The sequence below is a fragment of the Pseudochaenichthys georgianus genome, chromosome 17 (genome assembly GCF_902827115.2).
Source record: "Pseudochaenichthys georgianus chromosome 17, fPseGeo1.2, whole genome shotgun sequence".
Classification (NCBI taxonomy): domain Eukaryota; kingdom Metazoa; phylum Chordata; class Actinopteri; order Perciformes; family Channichthyidae; genus Pseudochaenichthys; species Pseudochaenichthys georgianus.
The window spans coordinates 18,811,321-18,830,758 of NC_047519.1; the positions used below are offsets into that span (position 1 = coordinate 18,811,321).

At 42.1% G+C, this 19,438-nt stretch overlaps 1 protein-coding gene across 1 annotated transcript in view; it reads right to left on the reverse strand.

The window, feature by feature from the left end:
• Positions 1-19,438, reverse strand: part of st3gal3b (ST3 beta-galactoside alpha-2,3-sialyltransferase 3b) — a 57,598-nt gene that overhangs the window by 29,774 nt on the left and 8,386 nt on the right. Inside the window, 6 exon segments of the mRNA XM_034104156.2 lie at positions 1,695-1,789; positions 9,116-9,208; positions 10,671-10,713; positions 12,096-12,137; positions 12,606-12,668; positions 18,274-18,336. Of these exon segments, the coding sequence (XP_033960047.1) occupies positions 1,695-1,789; positions 9,116-9,208; positions 10,671-10,713; positions 12,096-12,137; positions 12,606-12,668; positions 18,274-18,336 (399 nt within the window).

Below are 19,438 nucleotides of genomic sequence, written 5' to 3' on the forward strand. Positions count from 1 at the left end.
TTATCTCTTCAGTTCCCATGGCATTGTGTTCGGGTTTGATATCTGAAGTGCTGGAGTGTGTTAAGTCAGGGAACAAGTACAACGCAGTGTGTGTGGAAAACATTAAAGCTGGAGTGTTGGGAGACGGACGTGTTCCCTGGTCCAAAGATAGAATTAATCTAAGAAACAAATGAATATCACTAAGGGCCATACATTTTACACTTTATTAAGAGAACTTAAGATTTACGTCAGAAGGTTATAGAACCAGCAGAGTCAGAGTTTGAGGCTTATAACTGTCCAAAGTAAAACATCCATTTAATATAATATATAGCAGGTTAGTTTCAAAGGTGAGCAACATTTGAAGGTTAGTGAAATGTATCTGACATCTTCAATAAACAGCTGTAACTAATTGCACTGACTCTGCTACTAACTCACAAAACTGAAGGTCCTGATTGAGATCATTTAGCTGAAGAGTCGATCAGATCCTTTTTCTAGTTTAAAGAGTCTCCACTCTCACTTCATTACTTGAATAAAAAAAAACCCGCACAGTCCCACTCAGACCAAGAGGTGCTACAGAGACCATGTTTCTTATCACTCAAAAAGTGATGTTTGATCAAGACAGACAGCAGCTGCAGAAATGACATTAACTAAAGAAACATTACTAAATGAATGTGCCTGCTGCCTCTCTGTTTGCTTCTTTGCTAATAAAAAAGTGTGACGACCGATAAAAGGCTTGATATGAGAAAAGCTAGCATCATGTTTTTTACAATTTTGAGTATTTAGCCAACCAGGAATTGGATCCAAAATGCAATACAATAACACAACAAATTCCTTGCACTGTTTAGTGTTTAGCCATTTCATCTGACATCTCAGCTTCAAAGCAAACCCTGTCCCATTTTGTTTTCGTGATAGCATACATTTGGCAAATACTGCACGTGAGTTCAATTACACCGTAATGGATGACATGTCTCACTTACTCTTAATTTATGATAAGGCAGAGTAACGAACTGAAACCTTAGGCAGATTATATTCTGCCAAAGGCATCAGCCCTGCAACGATGACAAATAATGGAAAGTGCTAAGTGGTGACACTGGCATTCCAAGCAGCTGAACCATCAGCGTGAAACCTTGGGGAGAGTTTAAACAGAGCAGGTATTTGGACAACATAACCAGCTTGATTTCATACTTCTGAATAGCTACTCACAATCTTTTCAAAGAAGCAACAAAATGAATTTCAGTGGGAAACATTAGACTATAGAAAACCTGCCTCATAAGAGACGTTCACAGTTTTGTTTAACAGTCTCACAATTTACAATGACGACACGTAGATAGAGTAGGGGAAGCCAGCTGATGAATAAGGATACGGGAACAAGATTGGCAGCCCTTACTTAAATACAAATATTGGACTTGTTTGATAAAACTGTAAATCATCTGGGCAATATTAAAAAACACACAAATCTGGGCTTGGTGCCAACTCAATCAGGTGTTTTATTACTCTGAGATTGCCAGGCATCGCAGGCACAACATACTGTAACACACAGCCGATGTCAAACTCCTGTATCAACACTTCTGAGCTTTTAAGCACACCGGATCAAATCTAATACTAGTAATTGTATTGTATAGGCAACATCCTTTGAGGCATTGTTAAACAAATACAGTAGATAGTACAGTAGATATCACAAACAGAAGGCAACAGATAGCCAGAACCATTCTTACCTTGTGTTTTGAATCCAAACGGAGGTAAGTAATTGCTGACTTTTGCAAGAAGTTTGAAGTTTCGATCAAGAAACATGGGTGCTGGTTTCATGAACCTGCAAAGAGACGCAGGAAAGGAAGGAGAAAGGGAAGTTATTATTTGTTGTTGTGCGTTCCCTCGCATACCTTTGCTCCTCTTTATGAAACCAGCTCCACCTTGAACAGTAGCTATATTGACTGTGGTAACGTTTAAGCCATAACATGATACATTAAATCCCTTGTTCCACTGTCATTGATCGAATGGCATCCCCACCTTTCCTGCTAGTCATAAAAACAACTGTGTGTGTGTGTGTGTGTGTGTGTGTGTGTGTGTGTGTGTGTGTGTGTGTGTGTGTGTGTGTGTGTGTGTGTGTGTGGTGTGTGTGTGTGTGTTGTGTGTGTGTGTGTGTGTGTGTGTGTTGTGTGTGTGTGTGTGTGTGTGTGTGTGTGTGTGTGTGTGTGTGCGCGCGCACATGAGTAAAAAAAGCTCAAAAACTGAGCGGAGGAGTGACAGAGTTGCTGCAGTGCATCACCATCACCTCTCCACCCAGGCCTAAATCACAGCTGACACTTGGTTTCAATAAATCTGCTGGGACATCATACTCCTGCCAGAATGCTTTTCCTCAAATGATTTGACTGTTTATACAAACTGTGAGTGTTCGAAGTGAGGTTTATTTTCACTCATGACAAAGAACAGGCAAGTTAAACTTCTGCCACATTAAAAAACGAATTGAGTTTTACATTCAAAGACACGTCTGTAACGGTGTTCTTAACGCCCCATGAAAGGCTACTTCCAGCAATGCCTCTTCCTCATCCTGTGTGTCTGTATAAGTGCGTGTGTGTCCCTCTTTGATTCATTTCAGCTCTGAAATCAAAATAATCAATTTCCTCTTAGTCACGCCTGCGACCCGAATACTGGGCTACGTGCCACTTCTGCAAGTGTGGCTCCAGGATGAATGTGTGTTTTTATGACCTGCTGTAAAGCTGGAGGGGGGGGGGGGGGGGGAGACAGCCTCTTCCGTTGTCTCTTGTCTAACGTTAACATGCATAAAGCTCTTTGCCTTTCCTTGTCAGACCTAAATAATCAATCAGGAGACACACAGAAAAGACAATGCTAGGCGCCTCAGAGACATCTATTGAGCTGGGTTTCATTATTTTGTTTATAATAGAAGACAGTTGCACAGAGATTAGCTGAACCCAGACTAGCAGAGACATAATAATTGCACACACACAAACATACTCGCATGGCGGTTCTTTCTAACACCAACCATAAATTAAGGCTTCTTATGCAATAACAATGCAATGGCATTTCTAACTGGAATCAGGACGGATCACACTCCCTTGTTTCTCAGCAGGAATCATGGAGAGCTCGTTCCCATAATACCTCCATGGGTTTACAAGAAATACATGTGAGCTGTGAATGACCAAACATGGACGACATCATTGGGAAGCCTTCCCGTTAGCTTAAAGCTCTTCCGAGCACCCTAATCGGTCCTTGATACCCTCATCATCCTCCAGGTTTAAAGCATGAAAGTAGAGGGATGACACAAGGGGAGAGGGCGTTATCTCCTCCTCACATCACCCAACAGGGGCACAACCACTCAGAGACGTCTGTCCTGCCAAAACAAATGGAGATTCATTCAACCCAAGACTTTTGAGGCCAGAGGTGGCTATAAATAACACAGGACCACTGCAAGTCACTGAGCCCTGACTGACAGTCAGTCACTGACATCCTGAGAGAGCAGAGAGACAGGGGGCTGCCTGTTGTTGGATCAAAAGAGAGGGCTCCCAAAACAGCCAACAGGCACGGACGCATTGTGCTCATTTCCTTTGCTAGGTCTATCTCTCACGGGCAATATTTTCATAACCGTGCCTCTTCAAGTTCACTGCTAACACTTGATTTAGGGCTTCAATACAAACAGTTTTGGGTAAAGCGGAGGGGAGGGGTGGACAATAAATTGGATTCTGCAGGGCAGAGGGCTTCAGAGAAGACAAACATGGAGGAAGCAGGAGATGATTAGAGGGAGGGCCATAAGCGGACCTCACTGCGAGAGGTTAAGTAGGTTTTCTCTAACGGCTGAACTCTGGGCCACACCTATTCAAACAAAATGCTAACAAGGACTTTTAAAAATGGTTATGGCCATGTAAACATACAATGCAGACGGAGTGAACAAACAAGATGTTAATTGGTTGACTCCTTTTCACACAGGACGTGATTAATCACAAACTGCTCGGGTTGTGTAGGTTCTACCATACACTAACACTCGTTCGTACAAACACGTATACCCCAAGCGCTGCATTAATTGTGCTCATTGACCTATGTGTGACTGGGTTGAAGGTGGTGGTAATCAGCGGGCTCCCAGTGGAGGCTCGTTGTTGTGCAGAACTTTGATCCGACACGTGCGGCTGATTAGAGGAAGTCATTAAGAGGGAGGACATTGTTAACACGTAGCTTCTCGTATAGGTAGAGGGCAGTCCACTAATGGCGCATTTCCACTAATGGCGCATTTCCACTGCAGCGCGTAGCACGGTTTAAGCGTGCCGTGCCAAACCCGGCCCGTTTTTTGTTGCGTTTCCACCAGGGGTAGTTCCGGCTAACGAGTACTGTTTCACAGTTTTTCTGGCTCTCCAAAATCCAGGTTCTTTCCGGGCCAACAACCGGGCTGAATATGCTAAATTAGTGAGAGAATCGCTGGCAAGGGGGCTACAACTACAACAAAATGAACATATTTTACAGTGATTTAATTGTAATACATGTTTCAAAATGATGCCGAAGTAACAACATACTGATACCGGTTAGTAAAAACCATGAATTAATGCTTTGACAAGTCTGCAGACAAGACGAGAGGGGTCTGCCTGCAGGCCTCCACTCTCAGGACAGTTCCGGTGCAGGCTCCACTCTCAGGACAGGAAGTGACGATCCTGACGAACGCGTTTTTTTTCCCCGCCCCCCGAAGGACTCGTCTGATGTTAGTTTTCAAATCACAATGGAGATTCCTCACGGAGGTGATGAGTCCGCTCACCATGCACTTTGGGTCGGCCTTGGTCAAGCCCTTTTGACCCCCCCTATCTGGTTCTCGTAAAAGTTAACTTAGCCATTTTTCGCTCAAACGACACCATGGAGGAATGTAACGGGAGTTGACAGGGGACTCTGCCCGCCTCACGAGTGCCTATTTTACTTTTTTACACTTTTTTTCACTTTTCCCCTTATTTCTTTTGGCCATTTCACCTGGTTCCTTCTACTGGGGACATTGGCCAGTCTCGGGTGTCCCCCCACAGCCTGTGTCCAGCCGTTTCCCCCCCCACTCACCCATATATTAACGGATTTTGATAATTTTTGTTGCATTTTTCTCTTCTCCTCTCAATGGCAAATGCGACCCACCATCGGAGGGCGTCCACCGGCCCGGCCTAGTGCCGGTGCTCTGGCGATCGGTTCCTCTGAACTGCGGGTTCGACTCTGATGGCCGGGCCGGGAGGGTGTGCTGCGTTGGGGTGGGGGACTTCCCCCACTCTGCGTGTCTCTTCCTTCCCGGGCCGGCCGATATGAAGCATGACCAAGACGCACCGTCTGACTTAGGGGTCCCACCACGGGTCCCGCAGCGGGGTGGAGGTTCCCGGGATTTTGTATTAGCGTGCATTTCCTGTTCGGAAAGTGGTGCTGTACTGAGAGTAAACAATACAAGGTGTCCCTATTTATATATATATATATATATATATATATATATATATATACACACACATATATATATTTATATATATATATTAGGGCTGTCAAAGGATTAACATTTTTAATCAGATTAATCACAGCTTAAAAATTAATTAATCATGATTAATCACCATTCGACCTATGTCCAACATATGCCATTTCTTTATGTATATTGTTGTGGGAATAGAAAGATAAATGAAAGAAGGCGGATATATCCATTTAACACAGTATGTATGTTTATTATAACATTGTTCTGTGTGTCAAAATGAAAGACAGCCCACACACCTATCAATCATTCATTACGTGTTGATTTCTATCAACGGGGGAGTACTTCAGGAAAGTCGACGGGGGGGGCTGCTAGTGGAGTACTTCGTGACCACAGAGTGTGAACGTTGTGATCAGCTGTTTTAGCGCAGTTCTCCAGTGAAGGGGGGGGGAGTCTCCCTCCGCAGCCGGTTGGCGTAGTTTTGGCACAATTCCGTTGTACAGACCGACGTTAACAGCAGCCCTGTCTGTGCACACGGAGACCGACTCTGTCGTCCGGTGATCTAACCGCCTTCTGGAAAAGCTTCACAAGTACGTCGGTACGCAAATGCGCTTTGTGGCACAAGTGACGGTACGCATTTCAGATCCCTGTACTACAGCAAAAGTATTCTCCGTCGGGACTTCCTGCAACAACACCACGCCGTTATCTTGATTCTGATTGGCCAGAAGATATTATCAAAGATGTTCTATTGGGAAGACGATCACTACATGACAAAAGTTTTCAAACCCGTTTCTGGTCTTCGGTATTTCCAGACAAGTGGCTGCTGAAATCAATCTTACTAACTGCTGTCAGTGCAATTCTCGGCGCGAGTTGGCCACCAACCAAGTATTTTGCTTACTTTAACATCATTTTTCATGGTGGGGCTAAGCCATTTCTTGGTATGGGTGTAGCCTACCCCAGCGGGCCATTCTGCACATGCGTTAAAATATTTTAACGCAATTAATTCAAAAAATTAATTACCGCCGTTAACACGATAATTTTGACAGCATTAATATATATATATATACACATATGTATATATATATATATATACACATATATATATATATATATATACCACATATATATATATATATATATATATATATATATTATATACACATATATATATATATATATATATATATATATATATATATATATATATATATATATATATATATATATATATCACATATATATATATATATATATATATAAATAAAATAAGTGTCAGTACGATTTTATTTAGTATTTGCGTGTATTTCCTGTTAGGAAAGTGGCTTTTGTAATTTTTAGTGTGCATGCACTTCCTGTCCTGAGAGTGGATGTGTCCTGAGACTGGCGCCTGCAGGCAGGCTCCCATGGACAAGATGGCAGGCGAAAAACCTTTTAAAATGCGTGTTTTCTGAATGGAGATCGGCTAAGCTAACAGTATATGCTCCGACCGTCCACACTCACAACAACGGCCTATACAGACATAAATAAACCAGCGACTGTATTCGCCATGACACAGACAGTCTGTGGTTTTTACTTGTTTAAAGTGGACTTATCATGCTATATTTGAATAATATTGTAGGGCCATACCTATATAAAACATGCCTGCGAAGTTTTTTTTTCAAAATACCAAACAGATCATGCATTTTAGCCATGCCTCATTTCGCTCTATTTGCTCTTTTTTAGCCCTGTTTTTGCAAGGGCTGAATCTGAGAAGTCTTCTTCGCTGCTTTTGTGGCAGACTACAGCGACACTTACAGGCCTGGCATATGTACTACAGCGTCTCCAGCGCTTTCGAACGGCAATGGCCGTGGCTGTCTCCTCCTGATAGGTGGAGAGTTGCCCATATAGGTGGAGCTCCTCGTTTCTGACGTCAGAGATATTTCAAATCTGTGTCGGGGACACATATTCCTATATAAAAGACGTACTAAAGTGCATGATCGGTCCCCTTTAACTTTTGTCTAGTTTCTGAACAGATATGAGGAGCAGTGAGCTCTGAATGCTAACAGCTAACGGCTGATGTTGGTTTTCTGTGGTTCGCATTGAAGATGACGTCACGGCTCCGCCTACACTGCGTTACTATAGTTATTGCCCCAGCTACTAAACTGTAATGGAAACGCAGCATACTCAAGCCTGGCCTACCAAGCAAGCCCCCAGGAAGTGCGCCGGACTCTGATGAAAATATTCGTTGTTTCCAAACGGCGGTACTACAATTTCCGTATCAGTCCGTGACGTCATTGGGTCCAGAAAGACTTTTTCCCATTGACTAACATTGGGAAAGAAACGTCTGTAAATCAGCGGATACTTTTTTTTTAACTAAATAAACTACCCAGTATGGACTATTTTATAGCCCTTATTATAATCATTAGGTCCTTAAAGTTGTAAAATGCACTAAAAGCCGAATCTAGATTTATTTTCTGTCTCCATACATTCTACTGAGCCGAGAGTGGGAGCTCGGGGGGCGGGGCTTATGCTCTGAGCGCACATACAGGTTATTCTTCTCTGAAAGCCAGGCATGATGGGTAATCTGTGACGTTTCGCTCTCTCAAAAGTTGGGCCATTTTGTCTTCCTGTGCCAATGAGCAGCTTTCATAGGAAAGAACGAGACCCCGCCTCCGACGCTGTATCCAGTTCTTATTATACATCCATGGGCCTAACTATACCGCACTAAGCCGGGCGAGGCCCTGGCGCATTTCCACTGCTTTGCGTCTTGTTGAGCAGCACATTATAGCTGACAGTGCACGGCTGAGGGTGATGTTTTAAAGTTGGTTTGTCAATGAATTTGATATATACTGAATATATAATGCCATACGGTTTGAAAAGACTAACTTAAGACTTTGAGATCAACTTATTTTAACAGAATATTAGGCCAGAATATCAAACAGGTAGAGAGACAGAGCCATATGTAAAGAAGTGAAAAGGAAAATATTCTTTACTTTATTTTGTATAGCTATGAGCGTAATTGTTCATCCTCAGTCAATAGATACATCCGTTCAATACTAATTCTAAGAAATTAGTCAAATCCTATAACTAGTTCTGTACTGGCTTTGACATACTATTGTTCAACAATGCTGTAAATCGCCCCTCTACTAGCTTAGCCCCTGCTGGGACAATGCTCTATAGATTGAGCTGTTTGGTGGCAAGTAGTGGAAAATAGAAAACTCAAACAAGCCAATGACATCAGAAAAGGGTTGATGAGGGTTGCGTGGACTGTGTGGTTTGTGTAGCAGGAAGCTGGTGATGAGTCAAGACAGGAAGTTGGTCGGTGCCGTTCATGAAGAAAGCCTCGAAGGCTGTCCGCTGCGAAATGAGAAAGATGGGAGATCTTGTCCTCGTGTGACAAAAGTGCTTTTGTTTAACAACGGGGTCACAAGAACACAGTCAGTGTTTTGTCGCGGGGAGAAGATGATAGAAACATGATAAAAACGGGGAAAGATTGGAGAGGAATGTGTGGGTTTCTCTGTGTCTGACTCAAAACCCTTAAGGCCAAGTTGGCTTGAGGAGTGACATCATGCTTCTTGGTATGTCCGACAGTTTTAGCTTTTTCTACGCTGACAACCAATTAGAATGATTACTGTGTGAAGCTTGTGATTGTATGTGAAGTTCTTAGAGCAAGTTTAAAGAAAGGATCCAAATCTATCTCCACACTGTTATGCAAGCAAAAATCCTTCTCACTTAGGATAGATGGTGGTCATCTTGGCTGCTGCGTATCCTGGCTTGCAAGCTCCTTCGCTGAGGTTGCCATACTTGTACGCCAACTCCTGTGGCCTGCACATTAAAGAACAGAGGGAGCGATTAATCAGACACATCGTGATAATTGATTATCAATTACACTGACATATATCTAAGCCTCGAAAACGGAGCTTGTCAAACAACGTGCTCAAGAGAAAAACGGGTGGTTTAGGAAGTTGGAGAGCTCAGCATCACCTGTGTGTGGCAAGACAAAGCAGAGGGGCCCTGTTCAAATAATCACACAGGCGGTGCTAAAGCTAGAACCTCCCGATTACTAGCATGATCATTAATAACCTGGGGAAGGCCATGAATCTAGTTCAAATAAACAGGGAGAAGGGGGAGAGTCCAAAGTCAGGGCACTGTGTGAGGCCTTCCCAATTGAATTGTCTTTTTGCCGCTTTTAATTGAACTATGTATGCACTGTAACTTTCATTCATGTATTTTATAGCTGTATTACTCTATATTAGCTTGTTTAATGACTGTTTTTAAAAGCCATTTTGTAGTGATTTCGCTACACTTTTTGTTAAAGCTCTTGTTCTTAACGCTTTTCAATTTTGTAAAGCACTTTGAATTGCCTTTTGTTGAAGTTGCCTTGCAATCAGAGTTGGCAGAGGGCTTGTGCACAAATTTGAAACTCTTCTGCACTAAATTAATATTTTTAAGTATGCTACAATAAAGCTTGGCCTTAAGTTGGTATGTGGTTTGTTAGGAATGAAGGCTATCAGCAGGAATTACAACTCACAAAAACTAATAAAGAGTTTTAAGATGGATTGCCCCATTTTACACATGTGCTCTAACGGAGTAATGAATGAGACTGTAGATATAATGTAAGGAGCAGTATTAGATAAACTGAAGCCATGTGAAAACCACCCTAACGTGTGTGCTGACGCAGTGCTTACAGTGGGGGTGCAGAGTGTGGACAGATGTGCCGTGTGAGAGTCGGGGTGGTGAGGGGAGCATTACGATTGTTGCCTGCATGCTAATGGGAGGGCCTTATCGTGGCAGTTTAGAGTCAGAGTGTCAAACCAATTCAGGGAATTATAGACATATCAACAGACACGCTGACACAATGACAGCTGGGTAATGACTCAACGTAGCATGTTCTCAGCCTGACAAACCACAGCCGGTTTGGAATAAAAAGGGGAAAAAGACCAACCACATCTCAATGTCCACAAATCTTCCTATGTATTACTCAGAGCACAAATTAAGCGTGTGCATTTGTCACCAGGTTTTGGTTAGAACACCAATGAACTGATGTATGTTTATTTAAAAAAAAAAAAAAAACTAAAGATTCATTGGTTGAAGGTTTACGTTTTCATGTTTCCAATCGATCAACTAGAAGTGGCATGAATAAGTATTCAGTGGAGCAAGCTGTTAAACAAATCCAAATTAATGGAGTCAAAGTGCAACTGGGGATTCAACTGCTCTAAATATATTAGGTGATAAATATACCATATTTGAAATGGCAGAAATGTTTTCTCGAAAGACATGTACTCACAGTTTTGTGTCCAGCTGCAGCAGAAAGCCCTGCTTATCATACACTGGAAAAAGACAGACAAAGATAGAAATTATCGCACAGATCTACAAAGATAGAAAGCACGGCATCTGAAAACGTTATATAGTCGGAAAATTAGTACTGCTCATCCAATGTACATCGTTTTCAACTATCAGCTCATTGGCTGTAGTTGTAAACAACCTGTGCATCGCTCACAGGGGAAAACAAAATGGCGAATGTAAAAGAAAACAAAGCATTAGAATTAAGGATTTGTGAGGAAAGAAAAACAAGCGCGATTAGGGAGAAGCCAGCCAAAACAATCTGTTGAAAATAAAGTTAGAAAAAAAGAAGTTAGAGATCACCTATAGACAACCAAAGGGGCGACCAATAGGTGCCTGGTGAAGCGTTAAGGTAGAAGACAGAGAAGCACAGAGGTAAATATGTATGGGGAGATTAGAACGTTATTCTCAATGTTATCGATTGAGTATCTATGTCGTGTATTCTATAATGATACTTATAGATCAGAAAAGTGCTAACAAGTTATATGAATTTCTGTCAGTAAAATGCTGTGATTAGCATGACGAAGGCTACGTTTAAGATGGGCATTAGTTGAAAGTAGGAAGAGCGTGGTATTACTCCTGTGGTTGCGGATCTTGTCTTCACAGAGAAGCTGGAGGAGAAAGATAAAGAAAAAAACAATGGGAATGCGTGACGGCTGGTTAGGGAAGGATCCAAGCACTGCCCTGGAGGATTGGGACTTAGCCATAGCAGCCAAGAAGAGCAAGTGTGTGTGTGTGTGTGTGTGTGTGTGTGTGTGTGTGTGTGTGTGTGTGTGTGTGTGTGTGTGTGTGTGTGTGTGTGTGTGTGTGTGTGTGTGTGTGTGTGTGTGTGTGTGTGTGTGTGTGTGTGTGTGTGTGTGTGTGTGTGTGTGTGTGTGTGTGTGTGTGTGTGTGGTGTGTGTGTGTGTGTGTGTGTGTGTGTGTGTGTGTGTGTGTGTGTGTGTGTGTACCATGTTTCTGTTGAGAAGCATAAAGCAGCCAGAGGGCCAAGCCGAGGCAGCAGCTTAGGAGAAATCAAAGCGGCAGGGTCCTAACCAGTAACACAAATGTTGTTGTGTGGAAACAGTATTATGCATCAAAACGCCTGCAGACTACTTCACTTGCCAACCATTTTGTTACTGAGCCAGGACAACAGAGGGCAGTGTTGTATCACACTTCATGTGGAGAAAGAGCTGAGCAGATGTTGAGTCAGATTTGACTTTGAATTATTTCCCCGATAGTAACTGTTGGATGCAAATGACTAGCTTTTCAAGCCAAATGTGGCTGCTGAAGTATCGCAGGGTTTTAAAAGAGGTTTTGTTATTTTCCTTTAAAGGGTTGCGGGAGAATTAGATGAGTGGGGGTTCGGTTGGTGGGCCTGCAGATGTACCTGAGCCTACTATTCGTCCCCCGGTGATTTCCGTTTCCAACTCTGAAACACAAAATGGTCAGTTAGCACCGTTTGAGCTCAGCCTGTCATGGCAGCAAAGGACTTGAAATTAAAGCCAACTGCAAAAGTCTGACATTACAGAGAAAGAGGAGGAGATGGTATAATTAAAAAGGCAGCTCGGTAGAATTAAAGCTACCAATTGTCAATCTTATTCAAAGGTGGAAAGCCCAAATGCAGGAGAAATAACCCTCATTGTGTTTTTGAGATTATCATGGCAAACGTATATTGAAAGATTCCAATTAAGGTCAATGAGTGATTGAGCACTAAAATATTTTTGAATTAAATAAATATATTATAGTGGTGAGCAATTATAGCCCTGCATGGTTGAGTTAGCAGAGATGTTTATTCCAATAAATGATTTTAATAATAAAACAGCCCAGTGTAAAGTCACCCGAATAAATTGTTTGACAGTCACCCAGTCATAAACGGGCAGGGTCTCAGTGCCTCTACCTGGAATTCTTTTCACTTCTGCCCCTTTAGTCAGGACTACAGTTGTCTCTTCTGCATCACTCTCTGAAAACAAAAGGGGTTACGTCACTGTGGAGATGTGGAAGCAACTATTAACCAAGACCAAAACTGAGAATATTATTCAAAAAAGCAACAACATCGTCAGCAAAACACAGACTGTGGCATCGCACAAAAACAAACGCACACAAAAGGCAGACAGAGATGAAGGAAACAAAACTTCAAAGGATTAATGCTGATCCTCCAATGTCTGCCATCACAGTAGAGACATTCATGGAGAACTAGCTTTATGAATCTGAAAGTATCTCAGAACAACGAGTTTCACTTTGTTTGCAAAGAACTGTGGGAACCGCACTGTCAGACCCAGCGGATGACTGTGACTTACTCTGAACATCCTCAAAGCCATGATTATTATGGTGAATTAAGATCGTTTTGAAACTGCTATTACTCTACATCCCCTTTCAGATGAATCATTTGACTTCCTTTATCGAAACCCCACACAGGTATTGGAGGGGGAAAAAAGACAAAAAATGTCTCTCGCTTCAATCAAGACAATCAGAGGACAGCTACCACGTTGTTTATCCAGGATTACATTTCAAAACTACAAAGCCCAGTCAGAAAAGAGAGCACCAAGCAGCCCCAGGAGTGCGCCGGACTCTGATGAAAATATTCGTTGTTTCCAAACGCGGTACTACAATTTCCGTATCCAGTCCGTGACGTCATTGGGTACCAGAAAGACTTTTCCCATTGACTAACATTGGGAAAGAAACGTCTGTAAATCAGCGGATACTTTTTTTTTAACTAAATAAACTACCCAGTATGGACTATTTTATAGCCCTTATTATAATCATTAGGGTCCTTAAAGTTGTAAAATGCACTAAAAGCCGAATCTAGATTTATTTTCTGTCCTCCATACATTCTACTGAGCCGAGAGTGGGAGCTCGGGGGGCGGGGGCTTATGCTCTGAGCGCACATACAGGTTATTCTTCTCTGAAAGCCAGGCATGATGGGTAATCTGTGACGTTTCGCTCTCTCAAAAGTTGGGCCATTTTGTCTTCCTGTGCCAATGAGCAGCTTTCATAGGAAAGAACGAGACCCCGCCTCCGACGCTGTATCCAGTTCTTATTATACATCCATGGGCCTAACTATACCGCACTAAGCCGGCGAGGCCCTGGCGCATTTCCACTGCTTTGCGTCTTGTTGAGCAGCACATTATAGCTGACAGTGCACGGCTGAGGGTGATGTTTTAAAGTTGGTTTGTCAATGAATTTGATATATACTTGAATTATATAATGCCATACGGTTTGAAAAGACTAACTTAAGACTTGAGATCAACTTATTTTAACAGAATATAGGCCCAGAATATCAAACAGGTAGAGAGACAGAGCCATATGTAAAGAAGTGAAAAGGAAAATATTCTTACTTTATTTTGTATAGCTATGAGCGTAATTGTTCATCCTCAGTCAATAGATACATCCGTTCAATACTAATTCTAAGAAATTAGTCAAATCCTATAACTAGTTCTGTACTGGCTTTGACATACTATTGTTCAACAATGCTGTAAATCGCCCCTCTACTAGCTTAGCCCCTGCTGGGACAATGCTCTATAGATTGAGCTGTTTGGTGGCAAGTAGTGGAAAAATAGAAAACTCAAACAAGCCAATGACATCAGAAAAGGGTTCGATGAGGGTTGCGTGGACTGTGTGGTTTGTGTAGCAGGAAGCTGGTGATGAGTCAAGACAGGAAGTTGGTCGGTGCCGTTCATGAAGAAAGCCTCGAAGGCTGTCCGCTGCGAAATGAGAAAGATGGGAGATCTTGTCCTCGTGTGACAAAAGTGCTTTTGTTTAACAACGGGGTCACAAGAACACAGTCAGTGTTTTGTCGCGGGGAGAAGATGATAGAAACATGATAAAAACGGGGAAAGATTGGAGAGGAATGTGTGGGTTTCTCTGTGTCTGACTCAAAACCCTTAAGGCCAAGTTGGCTTGAGGAGTGACATCATGCTTCTTGGTATGTCCGACAGTTTTAGCTTTTTCTACGCTGACAACCAATTAGAATGATTACTGTGTGAAGCTTGTGATTGTATGTGAAGTTCTTAGAGCAAGTTTAAAGAAAGGATCCAAATCTATCTCCACACTGTTATGCAAGCAAAAATCCTTCTCACTTAGGATAGATGGTGGTCATCTTGGCTGCTGCGTATCCTGGCTTGCAAGCTCCTTCGCTGAGGTTGCCATACTTGTACGCCAACTCCTGTGGCCTGCACATTAAAGAACAGAGGGAGCGATTAATCAGACACATCGTGATAATTGATTATCAATTACACTGACATATATCTAAGCCTCGAAAACGGAGCTTGTCAAACAACGTGCTCAAGAGAAAAAACGGGTGGTTTAGGAAGTTGGAGAGCTCAGCATCACCTGTGTGTGGCAAGACAAAGCAGAGGGGCCCTGTTCAAATAATCACACAGGCGGTGCTAAAGCTAGAACCTCCCGATTACTAGCATGATCATTAATAACCTGGGGAAGGCCATGAATCTAGTTCAAATAAACAGGGAGAAGGGGGAGAGTCCAAAGTCAGGGCACTGTGTGAGGCCTTCCCAATTGAATTGTCTTTTTGCCGCTTTTAATTGAACTATGTATGCACTGTAACTTTCATTCATGTATTTTATAGCTGTATTACTCTATATTAGCTTGTTTAATGACTGTTTTTAAAAGCCATTTTGTAGTGATTTCGCTACACTTTTTGTTAAAGCTCTTGTTCTTAACGCTTTTCAATTTTGTAAAGCACTTTGAATTGCCTTTTGTTGAAGTTGCCTTGCAATCAGAGTTGGCAGAGGGCTTGTGCACAAATTTGAAACTCTTCTGCACTAAATTAATATTTTTAAGTATGCTACAATAAAGCTTGGCCTTAAGTTGGTATGTGGTTTGTTAGGAATGAAGGCTATCAGCAGGAATTACAACTCACAAAAACTAATAAAGAGTTTTAAGATGGATTGCCCCATTTTACACATGTGCTCTAACGGAGTAATGAATGAGACTGTAGATATAATGTAAGGAGCAGTATTAGATAAACTGAAGCCATGTGAAAACCACCCTAACGTGTGTGCTGACGCAGTGCTTACAGTGGGGGTGCAGAGTGTGGACAGATGTGCCGTGTGAGAGTCGGGGTGGTGAGGGGAGCATTACGATTGTTGCCTGCATGCTAATGGGAGGGCCTTATCGTGGCAGTTTAGAGTCAGAGTGTCAAACCAATTCAGGGAATTATAGACATATCAACAGACACGCTGACACAATGACAGCTGGGTAATGACTCAACGTAGCATGTTCTCAGCCTGACAAACCACAGCCGGTTTGGAATAAAAAGGGGAAAAAGACCAACCACATCTCAATGTCCACAAATCTTCCTATGTATTACTCAGAGCACAAATTAAGCGTGTGCATTTGTCACCAGGTTTTGGTTAGAACACCAATGAACTGATGTATGTTTATTTAAAAAAAAAAAAAAACTAAAGATTCATTGGTTGAAGGTTTACGTTTTCATGTTTCCAATCGATCAACTAGAAGTGGCATGAATAAGTATTCAGTGGAGCAAGCTGTTAAACAAATCCAAATTAATGGAGTCAAAGTGCAACTGGGGATTCAACTGCTCTAAATATATTAGGTGATAAATATACCATATTTGAAATGGCAGAAATGTTTTCTCGAAAGACATGTACTCACAGTTTTGTGTCCAGCTGCAGCAGAAAGCCCTGCTTATCATACACTGGAAAAAGACAGACAAAGATAGAAATTATCGCACAGATCTACAAAGATAGAAAGCACGGCATCTGAAAACGTTATATAGTCGGAAAATTAGTACTGCTCATCCAATGTACATCGTTTTCAACTATCAGCTCATTGGCTGTAGTTGTAAACAACCTGTGCATCGCTCACAGGGGAAAACAAAATGGCGAATGTAAAAGAAAACAAAGCATTAGAATTAAGGATTTGTGAGGAAAGAAAAACAAGCGCGATTAGGGAGAAGCCAGCCAAAACAATCTGTTGAAAATAAAGTTAGAAAAAAAGAAGTTAGAGATCACCTATAGACAACCAAAGGGGCGACCAATAGGTGCCTGGTGAAGCGTTAAGGTAGAAGACAGAGAAGCACAGAGGTAAATATGTATGGGGAGATTAGAACGTTATTCTCAATGTTATCGATTGAGTATCTATGTCGTGTATTCTATAATGATACTTATAGATCAGAAAAGTGCTAACAAGTTATATGAATTTCTGTCAGTAAAATGCTGTGATTAGCATGACGAAGGCTACGTTTAAGATGGGCATTAGTTGAAAGTAGGAAGAGCGTGGTATTACTCCTGTGGTTGCGGATCTTGTCTTCACAGAGAAGCTGGAGGAGAAAGATAAAGAAAAAAACAATGGGAATGCGTGACGGCTGGTTAGGGAAGGATCCAAGCACTGCCCTGGAGGATTGGGACTTAGCCATAGCAGCCAAGAAGAGCAAGTGTGTGTGTGTGTGTGTGTGTGTGTGTGTGTGTGTGTGTGTGTGTGTGTGTGTGTGTGTGTGTGTGTGTGTGTGTGTTGTGGTGTGTGTGTGTGTTGTGTGTGTGTGTGTGTGTGTGTGTGTGTGTGTGTGTGTGTGTGTGTGTGTGTGTGTGTGGTGTGTGTGTGTGTGTGTGTGTGTGTGTTGTGTGTGTGTGTGTGTGTGTGGTGTGTGTGTGTGTGTGTACCATGTTTCTGTTGAGAAGCATAAAGCAGCCAGAGGGCCAAGCCGAGGCAGCAGCTTAGGAGAAATCAAAGCGGCAGGGTCCTAACCAGTAACACAAATGTTGTTGTGTGGAAACAGTATTATGCATCAAAACGCCTGCAGACTACTTCACTTGCCAACCATTTTGTTACTGAGCCAGGACAACAGAGGGCAGTGTTGTATCACACTTCATGTGGAGAAAGAGCTGAGCAGATGTTGAGTCAGATTTGACTTTGAATTATTTCCCCGATAGTAACTGTTGGATGCAAATGACTAGCTTTTCAAGCCAAATGTGGCTGCTGAAGTATCGCAGGGTTTTAAAAGAGGTTTTGTTATTTTCCTTTAAAGGGTTGCGGGAGAATTAGATGAGTGGGGGTTCGGTTGGTGGGCCTGCAGATGTACCTGAGCCTACTATTCGTCCCCCGGTGATTTCCGTTTCCAACTCTGAAACACAAAATGGTCAGTTAGCACCGTTTGAGCTCAGCCTGTCATGGCAGCAAAGGACTTGAAATTAAAGCCAACTGCAAAAGTCTGACATTACAGAGAAAGAGGAGGAGATGGTATAATTAAAAAGGCAGCTCGGTAGAATTAAAGCTACCAATTGTCAATCTTATTCAAAGGTGGAAAGCCCAATGCAGGAGAAATAACCCTCATTGTGTTTTTGAGATTATCATGGCAAACGTATATTGAAAGATTCCAATTAAGGTCAATGAGTGATTGAGCACTAAAATATTTTTGAATTAAATAAATATATTATAGTGGTGAGCAATTATAGCCTGCATGGTTGAGTTAGCAGAGATGTTTATTCCAATAAATGATTTTAATAATAAAACAGCCCAGTGTAAAGTCACCCGAATAAATTGTTTGACAGTCACCCAGTCATAAACGGGCAGGGTCTCAGTGCCTCTACCTGGAATTCTTTTCACTTCTGCCCCTTTAGTCAGGACTACAGTTGTCTCTTCTGCATCACTCTCTGAAAACAAAAGGGGGTTACGTCACTGTGGAGATGTGGAAGCAACTATTAACCAAGACCAAAGAACTGAGAATATTATTCAAAAAAAGCAACAACATCGTCAGCAAAACACAGACTGTGGCATCGCACAAAAACAAACGCACACAAAAGGCAGACAGAGATGAAGGAAACAAAACTTCAAAGGATTAATGCTGATCCTCCAATGTCTGCCATCACAGTAGAGACATTCATGGAGAACTAGCTTTATGAATCTGAAAGTATCTCAGAACAACGAGTTTCTCACTTTGTTTGCAAAGAAGCTGTGGGAACCGCACTGTCAGACCCACAGCGGATGACTGTGACTTACTCTGAACATCCTCAAAGCCATGATTATTATGGTGAATTAAGATCGTTTTGAAACTGCTATTACTCTACATCCCCTTTCAGATGAATCATTTGACTTTCCTTTATCGAAACCCCACACAGGTATTGGAGGGGGAAAAAAGACAAAAATGTCTCTCGCTTCAATCAAGACAATCAGAGGACAGCTACCACGTTGTTTATCCAGGATTACATATTGCAAAACTACAAAGCCCAGTCAGAAAAGAGAGCAAGAACAAATTTGACGGCATTCTTTATTAAAAGCAGTAAGCACACACCGTCTCCGTGTGAGGGCTTCTGGCAGATCAAATTCCCCAATTAGGAAGCGCCAAACTCCGTTCCAGCTGAAACTGTATAGGCGTATCCCTGCTGACCACGAGAGAAGGCAATCCCTGATGTTGAAAACCAAGCTGGGGTCGGAAACAATTAAGAGACTGCTCCCTAGGCAAATTCAGACATCACCACTAACAAAGCCCTGAAAATGACATAAAGGAAAATACTAGAGATTTGCCAACAACTGGTTTCTTTGTCATAACATCTCTATGAGCAAATTCATTGTTTTACTTTAGTCAAGTGTTTTAAGGCTTAAGTGAAGGGTTGAGCGTTGTGGCATGCAGCTTGGCTGGTTGAAGAAATGTAGAACACCTGCAGGTGTTCATTTCAAGGACAAACCCCAATGAGGTACTGTTCCTCTTTCAAACCTCAAAGCAAACTATCTTAAGCGACTATTGGGTGGCTCTGA